Raw genomic sequence first — 16613 nt, 5'->3', positions numbered from 1 at the left:
AGTGGGGAAGGGGAGTGGGGTGGGGTAGTACTAACTGATCAGAAGGAGGAGACTTAGCTTTTAGTAGAATTTTCTTTCCAGAGACAACAAATCTTATTTCATCATCTTAGACTAATTTCTCTGTCATTAGATTGAAATATTAACATCTGTTTCCTCAATTGTCCAGAAGACAAACTAAGACAGAGCTAATACAGAGTACAGTAGCAGCTTCCTAAAGGCAAGATCCCTCAAAAATAATGTGTTTGTATTTTTGAAATGCCTATTCTACCTGCCTCCTCACATAGTTCTATCTAATTCTCTACAGTAAGCTGTAGGCAGGAAGAGACTCTGGAGATTTTCTCATTTTTAGATAATATTGCCTTTGCCAGTAGCTGTAAATCTGGCATAGGCTTCTCTGAAAAAGTGACATTTGAGAAGAAATTTTAAGAATTTTACTAAGATTTAACAAGGCAGATATTTGAGGAAATTGTGTTCCAGGTAGAGGAAATAGCCAGGGACAAGACCCTGAGTCAGAAAAGCATCTGGCTTGTTCAAGGAATATCAAAGTACCAGTATGGCTGAACAGAACAAATAAGGAAGAAACAGTAGAAGAGGATGAGATCAAAGAGGGGCCTAGAGTCTTGAAGGACAAAGGGCTTTGAATTTTATTCTGAGGGAAAATGGGGAGTGATTAGAATATTACAAAAAATATATTATCTCATTTATGTTTTTAAAGAATCATAATGGCTACTCTGTTAATAATATAAGTATGAGAAAGATAGAAACAGGGAGTCCATTTAAGAGGTTATTGCAATATTTCAAATGAGAGATGATAATGGCTCAGATCAGAGTGATAGTGGCATAAGTGGTGAGAAAAAACTTGATTCTGGGTATATTGTGAAGGATGTTCCCCAAGTATCTTCCAATGAATTAGAGGTGGAACATTAGAAAAAAGACAGAACTCAGGTGTGATTTGTAGATTTCTGTCCTAATGGATTTACTATCATATTAGATGAATATTACTTCCATTCAGGGTAGAATAGAGTTGTTTGTGGATGAACAATGCTTCCTTCATGAACAATTAGGAAACCTAGAACTGTAAAACAACAAGATTGAAGAGACTAAAATTCTGGATAAAGGATAGAACCTTTCATAGATGAATTTGTGACCTGTAGCTTCTTCACTTTTGGTGGGCATAGGGCCACTGCTGGATGATAGGGGAAAAAAGTAATAGTTTTTATGGTCACACAGAGCTAAAGTGTTCAAAATAGAGATCTAAAAGATTTCAACCTCTTGACTGATACCCCTCTGAATACAATTGCTGAACTTTGAATTTGCACAAAGTATAAAGCTAAAAACTAATATGAAAAAACCCTTGAAAAGTAGAGATGGCTTTCCTGTAGTCTCCCAATGCTATAAAAAAAAAAAAGACATGCTAGCTATCAGTTTAAAATCCAGGAGAAGATATTTCCTGGTTACAGGGAACAGCAGAGACAGACCAGGTTTAACCAAACTATAACATAGCTCAGTGGTTTACGTAATTAAGGTGATAATTCTTCCACACTATCTGCCTTGCAAAGGGAAAAAATGAAGCCTCTATGGTGGAAGTCAACATCATCTGAAAACTCTACATTTTTATTATACAATGTCTGCAATAAAAAAAATCATTAGGTATACCAATAGGCAGGATCATATGACCTAAGCCAAGATCCAAAGCTAAAAGCTAAAATATGAAAATAGACATACAGGTGATTCAGATATTAGAGTTTGTAGATAAGGATTTAAAAATTATGTTCAAGAAATTGTTAATATGTTCAAGAAAAAAGAGGGAAAGATGAATAAAATAGATAAAAGAGAATTTCAACAGAAAGTTGGACTATATAAAGAAGAATAAATTAGTTATGGAAAAGTACAATATACAAAATTCATAATTCAATGGGTGGATTTAATCAGTAAAAGACAGGATTAGAGATTTTAAAAATGGGTAAATAGAAAATGGCAAAACTGAAGTATAGGGAGACAAAAATACATAAAAGAGTAAAGAAACACGTAGGACACAGTAAAATATATTGTGATATGAAATTTTGTAGAAGAAAAACAGGAAGAGAAAGGAGCAAAAACAATAATTAAGTGGCTAAAAGCTAATCATCTTTAAAACTAATGAAAGTTATCAATCTAAAGTTTCAAGAAGTTGGTAAACACCAAGCAGGACAAATACAAAGAAAACAACACTGATTCTAAAGTTTGTATAGAAATATAAAAGTGCCAAAAATGGCTAAGACATCTTGAAGAAGAAAAATGAAGCTGGAGAATTTACAATAAAATCAAATCCAATACCAGATATCAAGACCTATTTTAAAGTTTTAAAGCTTTGGTATATTTTAAAGTGATAGGTATTATTGTTGCAAAGACAGAAAAATAGACTAATGGAACAACAGAAAGTACACAAACACACATGTGCGCACACACACACACACAGAAAGAGAGATTTATCTTTCTCACACACAAAACTAAATTCCAGATGGATTACAAATCTAAATTTGAAATGTGAAATATAAAATAATAAAGCTTTTAGAGAAAAACAAAGGAGAATATTTGTATGATATTGGAAGGAATAGAAATTACTTAAATAGGACATAGAATAGCGCTAACCACAAAGGTAAAAGAGGATAACTTGGAATATGTTAAAAACTAAGAAATTCTCCTTATCAAAAGAATGATGAAAAGGCAAGCCACAGGGTGGGAAAATATTTGCATTGCATATACATGACAAATGACTCAAATCCATAGTTATTAATATCCCCTACACGTCTGTAAGTAGTAGTCAGAAACCTCATTAGAAAAAAAAAGGACAAAGTATTGAACAGTCACCTTATAAAACAAGGTTTCCCAATCACACACACACACATAAAGTAATCAGTTACATTAGTCAGCAGGGAAATGCAAATTAAAATCCAGAGAATATCATTCCACACCCTCTAGAATGATTAAAGTGAAAAAGACAAATACCAAATGTTGGTGAGGATGTGGAGCACAACTGCACACTCATGCACTGCTGATAGAAATGTAAATTTGTACAAAGGTTTTGGGAAATTGCTTGGTGGGTGGTATCTACTATTGCTGAACATAACACATATCATACAGTCTAGTATCTCTAGTACTGAGTATATTTCCAAACATAAATCAGTATTTATGTCTATTAAATGGCATATAAAGAATGTTCACAGCAGGGCTAATTTTAGTAGACTCAAAACTGACCTAATGTCCATCAAAATGGATTAAAAATCTGTGACATATTCATAGAATGGAATATTATAGAACAATGACACATATATTATACTCAACAACTCAATCTAGATGAAGTCACAGATTTAGTGCTGAGCAAAAGCCAGACACATACATGTACATACTGCATGATTCCATTTATATCATATACAAAAAAGGTAACACTAATCTATGGTGTTAGAAGTCTTTAACATTTTATGTCATTGCTGTTGGTAGCATTTCCAAATTCCTAACATATTAAACTATGGAAATCAGGAACAAGAGTTGGAATTCCCAGGAATTTTATAAATTAAATTTTATTCATAAAATACTTCAAATCTCCATGCTCTTTACTCATTATTATGGATATCCAACTTTTTTAATAAATAAGAAATAACAAGTTTAGAAGTATTAGCAAATGCCAGTAACACTACTATAGAAGATACTCAAGCACTGGAAAGACACCAGCAAATCTTATTGGATGGTATTTGAATAAAAACATTTGGCTCTCTTAGCAAGGTAAACAGAATTACACAAAATCAAATGTCAAAATTGCCAGTTTAAAAGTTTATTTTGCTTTTCAGACTTGTTATATGTTGAAAGGACACTCAGAGGGTTTGTATGTTGTATACTATGCATATAGACTAAATATATAATTTGAAAGAATGAGTCGCCATTAGCAGATTACAGGGCTACAAACATACACTAACAATAAGGAAAATCAACTGATCAGATCAACATGTACTCCTATGGTGATACTTTGAATTTCAACACTTTTGACTCAATGTAACAGCATTTCCTGTTCTTGGTTTTAACTTGACATTAGTAGATTTCTTTAAGTCAGTAATGTTTTATGTCTATTGTTAAGCTTTAATTCTTATAGAATTATAATACCTTTTCCATTTTGCTGATTTCTCAACTACTTTTCTTAATATTTAATATTCATAAAAATATAAATTTCCCAGTAAATGCCAGGAAAGAATTTCCGTATAGAAAATATAGTCAGGATAGTGGTTATCCTCACGTTGGTGGGGTTCTGCTTGATAAGGGACACAACTAGTGCTTCTGGGTGCTGATTATATGGAATGTAAATCTGGTGTTCAGTAAAGATATCTCGATTGGAGATTTAATTCAGATGTCATCCATATGGGTGGTATTTAAAGCCATAAGACTGGAGGAGATCACTAAGAAAATGACTGCAGGTAGTAAGAATATCAAGGACTATTTCTTGGGTCACTATAGCATTCAGAAGCTAAATAAAGAGAAGAGAATAATTCAGTAAAAGAAGGAGAGGACAAGTGAAGTATGAGGAAACTCAAGGGAACATATTGTCCTGGAAGCCAAATAAAGTACATTAAGAAGGAGAGAATGATTTAAATTCTTAAATTCTTAAGTGGGCAGTTAAAATTAGCCTTAAAGAATTTCTTATAAGGAAGCAATTTTGGAATGGTGAAGTAGGAGCTTCTGAAAATCTACTCTTCCATAAAAGCGATGAGAACATTTTCAAAAATTGTCAGAATGAACTTTCTCCAAACTCTAACCAAAGATTCACAACAATCTAAGGAGTATTATTCAAGAAAAATGGCTGATTCTCAGGAAGCCCAGAGAGCCCCGTTCCCATCCTCTTCACCCGGACTCTGTAGAAGCCTTGAAGATTTTGTAATGATAAAAGAGTCAATCCATCAGGAAGATATAACAATTATAAAGATATATGCACCCCATAGAACCCCAAAATATATGGAACAAAACTGACAAGAATTGAAAGGAGAAATAGACAATTCAATAATAAAAGATGAATATTTCAATATTCCACTTCGAATAGAACAACCAGACAAAACGTCAGCATAGAAATAGAAGACTTGAACAACACTGCAAACCAACTAGATCTAAGAAATATTTATACTACACTCTATCAAACAACATTAGAACATACATTATTCTCAAGTGCACATGGAACATTTTCTGGGGTAGACTACATGTTAGGCCATAAAACAACAGAATCAGTTTAAAAGCATTGAAACCATACAAAGTGTGTTATCTAACCTCAATTGAATGAAATTAGAAATCAGTAACAGAAGGGAATTTGGGAAATTCACAAATATGTTGAAATTAACACACTCCTAAATGAGTCAAAGAAGAAATCACAAGGGAAATTAGAAAATATTTTGAAATTAATGAAAATTATGCATCATGTAAAATAGCTTAGAGCAGTGTTCAGAGGGAAATTTATAACTGTATTAGAAAGAAGATCTAAAACCAATCACCTGACCTTCTACTTTAAGGAACTAGAAAGAGCAAATTAAACCCAAAACAAGCAGAAGGAAGAAAATAATAAATATTAGAGTAAAATTAAATGAAAAAGAAAATAGAAAAAAAGAAGAAAATTAAACAATCTAAAAGTTCGTTCTTTGAAAAGATCAACAAAACTGATAAATCTTTAGCTAGATTGACCAATGTTGGGGGTGGCACAAAATACACACATACACACACACACACACACATACACAAAGCAAGAGAATAATCAAATTACTAAAGACAGAACATCACTAAAGACCTTATAGAAGTAGATAGGATTATACAGGAATACTATGAGCAGCAAATAATATGTTAACAAATTAGATAGTCTAGATGAAATAAAAAATTACTAGTAACACACAAAATACTGAAAGTGACTGAGGAAAAAATAGAATTTTTTTATTTGTCTTATAACATGAGACTTAATTCATAATTTTGTAACATCCCACAAAGAAAAACCCCCACCCAGATGGTTTCACCACTGAATTTTACCAAACATTTAAATAAGAATAAATACTAAGTCTTTACAAAGTTTTGCAAAACATAGAAGAGTAGATAAAATTTAGTCAGGTCAGTATTACTATGACACCAAAACCAAAGATCTGTCGACGGTTTCCTTTGCTGTACGAAAGCTTTTAAGTTTGATTGGGTCCCATTTGTTTATTTTTGCTTTTATTTCCTTTGCTTAAAGAGACGATCCAAAAATACACTGCTAAGATTTATGTCAAAGAGTGTTCTGCCTATGCTTTTTTCCTAGGAGTTTTATGGTTTTCGGTCATACATTTAGGACTTTAATCCATTTTGAGGTTTTTTTTGTAGATGGTATGAGAAAATGTTCTAATTTCATTCTTTACACGTAGCTGTCCAGTTTTTGCAGCACCACTTATTGAAGAGACTGTCTTTTCCCCATTGTATAGATGTTTATGTGGCAGAATTAAGAGCTCCCACTTGAATTAAGACGAAAGTGACATAGTTCTTATACCCACAACTATAAATTTTTTTAAATAAGTAAAAAATAGACTGAGAGGACTGTGTTTCAAAAACGATGGAAAGTTTGCATTTCCTAATAAAAATTAAGAATTTCTACACCATTACTATGCATACAAAGTATACCTTTGTTGAAAAAATAAAACTTCAGATATCAGTGTTATACAACTCATTATATATAAAGAACTATAATTGATATATTAAAAAGATGTATAATTAAAATCTTAATTAAAAAAAACAGATTGAAAGTTCAACAGGTTTTGTGTTTGAATGTATACACTAAGTGTTGCTGCTGGGAAACACAGTTATGTATTAAGCAACAAACCTTTGCAGGCATCAAGATATTTTATAGATACCAAATTGATTAAAATGTCTTTAATTGCAGCAGGAATTATACATTGAACCAGAATTATTTTTGCCAGTGAGTTGAAGAAATGACTGAGACCATATATAGGACATATGTGGAAAAGTTAAATTTCTTGTGGCATCTTCTTTTGTCTCTTATGAGACCACAGGTATTAAAAAAAAGTTATGTGTATGTTTTCATAATTTCAATGAGAATTTTGATGTGAATGAAGAACTTTTTGACTTGCTGCCCATTATAAGCATATGAGGAAATGATTTACTTGAATATATTGAAAAATGTCCTAAAAAGTTTAACATAAGCAGATCACAATTAATACATGTAAGTGTTAATGTCAGATTGTTATGAAATATATAACCAACATTGGAAAGTTTTGCAGGGATAAAGAATTTATGTTTGTTCATTGGGAGATTCACTAGCAATTATTTACAGTAAAACTTGTAGAGCATATTATGGACATAATAGCTGCCACCATGAGCTGGAGACCCCCATTGACTTGAACAACAAACATCTCAAAACTTGAATGAAAAGAGTGAACAGTATGGTTGTCAGCTTCCTTTTATTATGCACTTAGATGTCTGAGTTAGGGCAAGGTATTTACTCCGAATATAAAACCCACTATGGAAAGAGTTAATCTGTGTCTGGAAAGAAAGCAACTCTCTTCCTTTAAAATACTAAAACTAAATAACCTCACTCCTCATTCCCTTACAATTTCCCTTACCTACACCCCTGTTAAAACTAACCTGTACTACTACAATGAGGTATCACCTCACACCAGTCAGAATGGCCATCATTCAAAAGTACACAAATGACAAATGCTGGAGAGGCTGTGGAGAAAAGGGAACCCTCCTACACTGCTGGTGGGAATGCAGTTTGGTGCAGCCACTGTGGAAAACAGTGTGGAGATTCCTCAAAAGACTAGGAATAGACTTACCATATGACCCAGGAATCCTGCTCCTGGGCTTATATCCAGAAGGAACCCTACTTCAGGATGACACCTGCACCGCAATGTTCATAGCAGCACTATTTACAATAGCCAAAACATGGAGACAGCCTAAATGTCCATCAACAGGTGACTGGATAAAGAAGAGGTGGTATATTTATACAATGGAATACTACTCAGCCATAAAACTGACAACATAATGCCATTTGCAGCAACATGGATGCTCCTGGAGAATGTCATTCTAAGTGAAGTAAGCCAGGAAGAGAAAGAAAAATACCATATGCGATCACTCATATGGAATCTAAAAAAAAACCACACAAACAAAGCATAAATACAAAGCAGAAACAGACTCACAGACATAGAATACAAATTTGTGGTTGCCAAGGGGGTTGCGGGTGGGAAGGGATAGACTGGGATTTCGAAATTGTAGAATAGATAAACAAGACTATACTGTATAGCACAGGGAAATATACACAAGATCTTATAGCAGCTCATGGAGAAAAAAATGTGACAATGAGTATATGTATGTTCATGTATAACTGAAAAATTGTGCTCTACACTGGAATTTGATACAACATTGTAAAATGATTATAAATCAATAAAAATGTTAAAAAAATGAAAAATAGGTTTTAGTGAGAATTTGGAGAAACTGTAACCTTTGTGCATTGCTGTTGGGAATGTGAAATTGTACAGCCACCATGGAAAACAGATTGGTCTTTCTGCAAAAAAGTACACCTAGAATTATCATGTGATCCAGTAATTCTACTACTAGGTATATATACTAAAAAAACTGAAAGCAGAGAGTCAAAAGAATACTTGTACATCAAATTTAATAGCAACATTATTCACAATAGTCAAAGTTGGAAACCTTCCAAATGTTCACCAACAAATTAACAAATAAACAAAATGTAATATATGTGTGTGTGTGTGTGTGTGTGTGTATTTTTCAGCCATAAAAATAATGAAGTTTTTATATATGCTACAACATGGATGAACCTTGGAAACATTGTGCTAAATGAAATAAGCCATACACAAAAGTACAAATATTGTATGATTCTAATTACATGAGGTACCTTAAAATAGACAAATTCATGTGGTCACAAAGATTAATAGAGAATATCAGCGGCTGGGGGAGTGAGGAATGGAGGGTTATTGCTTAGTGGGTTCAGAGTTTCATTTTGAGATGATGAAGTTCTGGAAATGAATATTGGTGATTGTTGCACAATATTGTGAGTGTACTTAATGCAACTGAATTCTACATTTATAATAAATGGCTAAAATGGGATAGTTTATGTTATATGTATTTTAACACAATGAAAACAATTATAGTACCTTTTATAATAACATTAATCAAAATAAAATATATAGGGATAAATTAAAAAAAAAGAAAAATACCATATGAAATCGCTCATATGTGGAATCTAAAAAAAAAAAAAAAGAACATAAACACAAAAAAGAAACAGACTCATAGACATAGAATACAAACTAGTGGTTGCCAAGGGGGTTGGGGGGGGGGGGAAGGGACAGACTAGGATTTCAAAACGTAGACTAGATAAACAAGATTATACTGTATAGCACAGGGAAATATATATAAGATCTTGTGGTAGCTCACAGCAAAAAAATATGTGACAATGAATATATATGTTCATGTATAACTGAAAAACTGTGCTCTACACTGGAATTTGACACAACATTGTAAAATGGCTATAACTCAATAAAAAATGTTAAAATTTTTTAAAAAAACTAGATTGAAAAAAACAACAACAAAAACAACAAAAACAAAACAAAATAAAACAAAACTAATCTGTACTAAATTCTGTAGTCAACATTGGAATTCTAAATACAAGACCTGACATGAACATCCTGGTGCAGAAGAAATGGTGACAGGTTTCTGGTTTGCAAATCAAAGTGGTAATAAGCTTAAGAATAAAATTGCAATCATTAATTATTGCTATTTTTAATTTCAAATTTTTCATTTAAAATATTCCTAGTATGATTTTTACCTTATTTTATATGCTCACCTCATAATTAATTAAAGAAAATTTCATTATATTTCTGCCAGTTTATTTTTCTTACTACTAGGCTGATGATTTGCACATACCTCCTGTGGGCGTTTGAATTTGTGACATCTGTACTTTACCCTCTAAGAGAAGGAAAAGTTTAACAATTTACTGGCAGTCCCAAAAACTGAGTCATTGAAGGAACAGACCACTTTGGGTTTATTTCTGTGTGCCCAGCATAAGCTATTAGTAATTATTCAATAAGTACTTAATACATGCATGGATAAATGTACTTTGGTTGAAGACAGACCACATGCCCAAAAGTTTTTTGGGATAGAGGTTAAATTTCAATCTCATGCAAGGTTAGGATCAAAGATAATCATTTTCCTTTCTCTTCAATTTTTCCTTCTTGACTTTTTTCTGCCTTAGATGCCTATACAACAGCCGAAGTGGTTTATTCCTGGACTCTTGGAAAGAACAAATCTGTGGAAGTGGCACAGGATGGCTCTAGACTGAATCAGTATGACCTGCTGGGCCATGTTGTTGGGACAGAGATAATCCGGTCTAGTACAGGTATTTATTTATTTTATTTAACAATCATTTTTACAACCTGTACCACTTACCCCAGTCACTGTTATAAGTGCTTATAATAACTTATGATAACAAAACAGTCTTGTGGTGTAGGTACTATCATCATAAGGAAACTGAAGCACACAGATATTTAGTAATCTGTTCCATGTCACAGTTTTGTAATGTTGGAGAAAAGATCTGAACCCAGGCAGATTGGAGTCAAGGTCCATGCTTTTGACATGATTCCCTGCTGTCTCTTGGGGGGTGAGTTAGGTCAAGGGCATTAGGGCTGGACTGTGGTATAAGGGAAAGCAGAGGGACGTTGTGATGGTTGGAGAGCTAAACTTTGCTCCTAAGGGTTTCATTAAAATATTTTCCTAACTCCACCAATACAGTGGTGGCAAGGTAATAACTCCAGGAAAGGCCAGGTACATAGCCAGGAGGTCCAGGAATGAGCCATGGGATTATTTTCTTAAGTGAATCACCCATTTCAGAAACAAGTCTATCTGGCAAACATTGCCAGGTCCTCTCAATGGCTATTCCTTGGATATTGGTAAATGCAACTTAGAGACTTCTTCTGTAGCCTTAAGTCCTGTCTGTTTGGAAACTGACCACTTGCAGGGGCCTAAGGAAGGAGGCATCCTGAATCCCAACTAACTTAAGGGTATTTGGCAAAATGGAGTATATCTTGGGGGCCCATATATTTTACAGCATTTTTTACTGTGAAAGGATGGGAACTTTAAACACTCGTCTCCATGAAAAATCTCTGAATCCACAATTATAAATGAAGGAGGGTACTCTTATCCTTTTATTTCATTAGTTAGACACCGCTGTTCCCTCCCCTTGTGATGTTACAGTATGTCTGTGCTCTGTTTTCCCTCCATCCTAGGACTAGGGGAGGGAACCTTAAAAATAAGCAGCACTTGAAATGGATTTAAAAGACAACAGGATTTAGAGATTTGGAATTAGACGTGGGAAAAGGCTAGTCTTGATAAAAGCAATAATGAGTTTCAAAAGGTCAGAGGTTTTTTAGAACACAAATTCTTGGGGAAGTCTGTGTGTTGGAGGGGAGAGGTCCACACCTGGCCAATTCTGCACTCCCCAAGTAGAGGGGAGGGAGCAGGACCTTCAGGTCCTGAATACGCAAAGTGTACTTTTAGTGTTCCATTGTGACCTTTTATTTTTTGAGCAGAAGTTGCCTCCTGCTCAGAGGTGCTTCTGCTGCTGCAACTGACCTCCCACCTGAGATCAGATCCCCTCCCCTCCCACAGCAGCCTGTGGGCAAAAAGTACCCAGGCTCCCAAGGAAGGCCCTGTGCATCCCAGCATGACAAGGTGGGCCCCTAGAGACCAAGGGCATCCCAGGGATGTCCACCCCACAAAAAGGAGAGAATTCCTGGGGCTAAAGCATCCCTTCACTCTCCTCACTTCCCCATCTCTCCTTGGCACTATCCACCTGGTATCAACTTTTGAGATCCATCATTAGCCATCCAAGCAGCCCCACTTCATTTGGTTAAACCACTGTTTATTTAGTCTATATCACATAGGCAATACATGTTCCTGATAGAAAAATTAGAAATCTAAGAGAAACAAAAAATGTAAATTAAAATATTCTTTAATTCCACCATCTAGAACAAACTTTTTAGAAGAATTTGCTACATTAACTAATTATTATACATTTTGGTGTATAACTTTAAAGAAGGTTCCCTTTGCATTATTTTGGTATAAATATGTTTTCATGTAAATGGGACTATAATACTGATACTGTTTTATAAGCTGTTTTTATGTAACTTTCTATTGTAAGCATGTTTTCTTGTCACTAAATGGACAGGATCCAAATAAAATGTACACACAAATTATTAATATATTTTATTGATATATAATTGACATATTACATTATATTAGTTTCAAATGTACAACATAGTGATTTGATATTTGTATATATTGTGCAATGATCACTTCAGTAAGTCTAGTTAACATCCATCACCATACATAGTTATAGAATTTTTTCTTGTGATGAGAACTTTTAGATCTTCTCAGCAATTTTTGAATATGCAATACAGTATTACTAACTATAGTCACCATGCTGTACATAATGACCTGAGGACTTATTTATTTTATGACTAGAAATTTGTACCTTCTGACTTCCTTCACCCATTTCACCTACCACCCACCTGTGGCTTCTGGCAACCACTAATCTGTTCTCTGTATCTATGAGGTTGGTTTTTTCATTTGTTTTTGTATTGTTTTGTTTTATGGATTCTACATATAAGTGAGATCATACAATATTTGTCTTTCTCTGTCTGATTTGTTTTACATTTTTATTGAGTTATAGTCATTTTACAATGTTGTGTCAAATTCCAGCGTAGAGCACAGTTTTTCAGTTATACGTGAACATACGTATATTCATTGTCACATTTTTTTTCACTGTGGGCTACCACAAGATCTTGTATATATATTTCCCTGTGCTATACACTATAATCTTGTTTATCTAGTCTACATTTTGAAATCCTAGTCTATCCCTTCCCACCCCCAACCCCCTTGGCAACCACAAGTTTGTATTCTATGCCTATGAGCCTGTTTCTGTTTTGTATTTATACTTTGTTTGGGTTTTTTTAGATTCTGCATATGAGCAATCTCATATGGTATTTTTCTTTCTCTTTCTGGCTTACTTCACTTAGAATGACATTCTCCAGGGACATCCATGTTGCTGCAGATGGTGCTATGTTGTCGTTTTTATGGCTGAATAGTATTCCATCATATAAATATATCACTTCTTCTTTATCCAGTCATCTGTCGATGGACATTTAGGCTATTTCCATGTCTTGGCTATTGTAAATAGTGCTGCTATGAACATTGGGGTGCAGGTGTCTTTTTGAAGTAGGGTTCCTTCTGGATATATGCCCAGGAGTGGGATTACTGAATCATATGGTAAGTCTATTCCTAGTCATTTGAGGAATCTCCATAGTGTTTTCCACAGTGGCTGCACCAAACTGCATTCCTACCAGCAGTGTAGGAGGGTTCCCTTTTCTCCACAGCCTCTCTAGCATTTGTCATTTGTGGACTTTTGAATGATGGCCATCCTGGTTTTGATCTCCTGTTATTGATTATACACAGGTTTCAATTTTTTTTTGCTCTACTCTCCTTTTTTTAAGGTTTTTAAAAGATGTCTCAACTCGATTGCTATTCTGCTTCAATTTGCTCTTCTATTATTGATTATACATTGTTTCCAAACATTTTTTCTCCCTTCTTTTAAAATTGTTTTTATTTATATTTTTTAATCTGTTCTACTTTCTATTACCTTTTTAATTTTTACTTTTTAAACACTTGTATATGTCTCCAGTTTTAATCCCTTTAATTTTTTCTTTTAAAATATTTTTATTAGTATTATTTTTTAAAATCTACCTGATTTCATTTTCATTTCTCTTGGTTTTGATCTCCTGTTATTCATTATACACAGGTTTCAAATATTGTTTTTTGATCGTTTCTCCTTTTTAAAAGTTTTTAAAAGATATCTCAACTTGATTGCTATTCTGATTCAACTTGCTTGTCTATTATTGATTGATTATACACTGTTTTCATGGCTTTTTTTTCTCCCTTCTTTTAAAATTCTCTCTCTCTCTTTTTCCTTAAGTTTTATTCCTGCATAGGTGTTAGATAGATAAATAAACTCCTAAGGACCACAATAGATAACTGTTACTCCATAAGCCACAGTGCCAGAGAGATATGAGCAAGATGAAGAAGCAGAGGAACCACTCCCAATTAACAGAACAAGAGAAATCCCCTGAAAGAACGATCAATGAAATAGACATCGATAGCCTACTAGATCAAGATTTCAAAGAAGGAGTGATTAAAGTACTAAAGGAACTAAAAGAGATAGTGTTTAGAGATATAAAATATGTCAAAAATGAAATCAAAGCTATAAGGAAGAGCCAAGTAGAATTGGTAAACTCATTGGCTGAGATGAGAGCTGACCTAAAGGCTGTGCAAAGCAGACTAGATAATGCAGAGGAACGAATAAGTGACCTAGAAGACAGGACAACAGAAAGCACCCAATCAGAACAACTGCAAGATAAACAAATAAAAAACAATGAAAGCAACATAAGGGACCTATGGGATAATATAAAGCATGCCAATCAATGCACCATAGGGGTCCCAGAAGGGGAAGAAAGAACAAAGGGGATTGAAAAGGTATTTGAAAAAATCATGACTGAAACCTTCCCAAACCTAAAGAAGGAATCAGATACCCAAGTACAGGAAGCTCAGAGGGTCCCAAACAGGAAGAATCCAAACGGAGACATCATAATCAAGATGGCCAGAGTCAAGGATAAAGAAATGATCCTAAAGGCAGCACGAGAAAAATGAAGAGTGACTTACAAGGGAACCCCCATAAGGCTCTCAGCTGATTTCTCTACACAAACACTACAGGCCAGAAGGGAGTGGCAAGACATATTCACAGTCCTGAATGAAAAAAAGATGTAGCCTAGGATACTTTATCCAGCAAGGCTAGTCTTTAGAATAGAAGGGGAGATAAAGAACTTCACAGACAAGCAAAAACTAGAAGAGTTTGGCAACACTAAACCCATGCTAAAAGAAATATTGACAGGTCTACTCTAAATAGAAAAGAAGCAGGATGCTACAGAATGGAGAAAACCATAACTGGAAAGGTGATAACTACCATGAATTACAAATAGAATAAGCACGAAATTGTAAAAGAAGACATCTAAATCATTAAGAATGGGAAAGGGAAGCAAGAAAATATAGAGTATTTTTTTGTTTCTTTTCTAAATTTTCTCTGTCTGATTGATTTCATTTAGTATAGTGCCCTCAAGGTCCATCCATGTTGTGACAAATGGCAAACATTTTCTTCTTTTTATGGCTGAATAACATTCCATTGTATCTATATATACCACATGTTCTTCATCCATTCATCCATGAATGGACGCTTAGATTGTTTCAAGTCTTGGCTATTGTAAATAATGCTGCAATGAACATCACACTACATATATCTTTTTGAGTTAGTGGTCTCATTTTCCTCAGATAAATCCCCATAAGTGGAAATTGCTGGATTATATGGTAGTTCCATTTTTAAGTTTTTGATGAACTTCCTTACTGTTTTCCATAGTGGCTGCACCAATTTACATTGCCATCAGCAGTGCATGAGGGTCTCCCTTCCCCCACATCCTTATCAACACCTGTTATTTGTTGTTAGTTATAAATAGTTAATAATAGTGTTTCAACAATTAGAATGGACATATATTATTGTCTGTTTTAGTTACTCTAAATTTAAAAAGAAAATTGAAATGCCATCCTGAGGCCAGAGCCAGCATGTTTGACAATGACATGATAAGTGTTGTTATCAGTGGAAAGTGTAGCATTTCACTGTGAAACTCAATGATATCTTCATTTTAATGGACTAATATATGTAGATAATAATCCATCTAACCAATTATCTACTATTATTTTCTGTTTGAATGCTATAAACAACACTGTGAAGACTTTCTTTTTCCATATAGCATTTTATCCTGTGTAATTATCTACCTAGGATAAAGACAAAATATTGAGATTGCTATTTCAGCAAGTAGATACATTTAAACATTTTTAATACATAGTGACAAATTGCTATTCTAAAAGGTTAAGAAATTCACACTCTTATTATCAGTGTGTGAGCATGCCAGTTTCCCTTCATTCTTGGCAACACAGATGATATGGATTGAATTATGTCTCCTAAAAGATATATTGAAGTCCTGACCCCCAGTATCTCAGAATGTGACCTTATTTGAAAATATGGTTATTGCAGATAAAATTAAATTACAAATACAAATTAGTTCTGAAAACAGAATACAATGTGCATCAGTAAAGAGGTGACTTAATATGTTAAAATTCATTTACACAATTCAATACTATGCCAGTATAAGAGGGCATAAGGAAGTTCAATAGGAATATCTGCAGGATATATTATTGAGTGAAAAAAGCAAGTACAAAACCACCAGACTATAGGTATATATATTTATATAGGGATACTATTTCTAGAAGATACACAAGAAGCAGTTAATTGTAATTAATTAAAGGAAAGAGAGATGAAATAGTTTGAGGGCAGGTATAGGAGGGAGATTTTGCTTTACATTGTTTGATACCCTTTGATTTAGAAACTATATAAATAGTATTACTTCATGTAAATGTATATTGTTTTCATATGACTATAAATTATG

General features: G+C 33.8%; 1 protein-coding gene across 1 annotated transcript in view; it reads left to right on the top strand.

Annotated features, from left to right (window-relative positions):
* GABRA3 (gamma-aminobutyric acid type A receptor subunit alpha3) overlaps positions 1-16613 on the top strand; it is a 243903-nt gene that overhangs the window by 198730 nt on the left and 28560 nt on the right. The window contains exon 7 of the mRNA XM_072956507.1: positions 10262-10405. Coding sequence (XP_072812608.1) covers positions 10262-10405 — 144 coding nt within the window. The remainder of the gene's footprint in view (positions 1-10261; positions 10406-16613) is intronic.

Source organism: Vicugna pacos, chromosome X (assembly GCF_048564905.1).
Source record: "Vicugna pacos chromosome X, VicPac4, whole genome shotgun sequence".
NCBI classification, from domain to species: Eukaryota; Metazoa; Chordata; class Mammalia; order Artiodactyla; family Camelidae; genus Vicugna; species Vicugna pacos.
The sequence above is the reverse complement of the archived record's forward strand: the minus strand, read 5'-3'. Positions and strand labels throughout refer to the sequence as shown.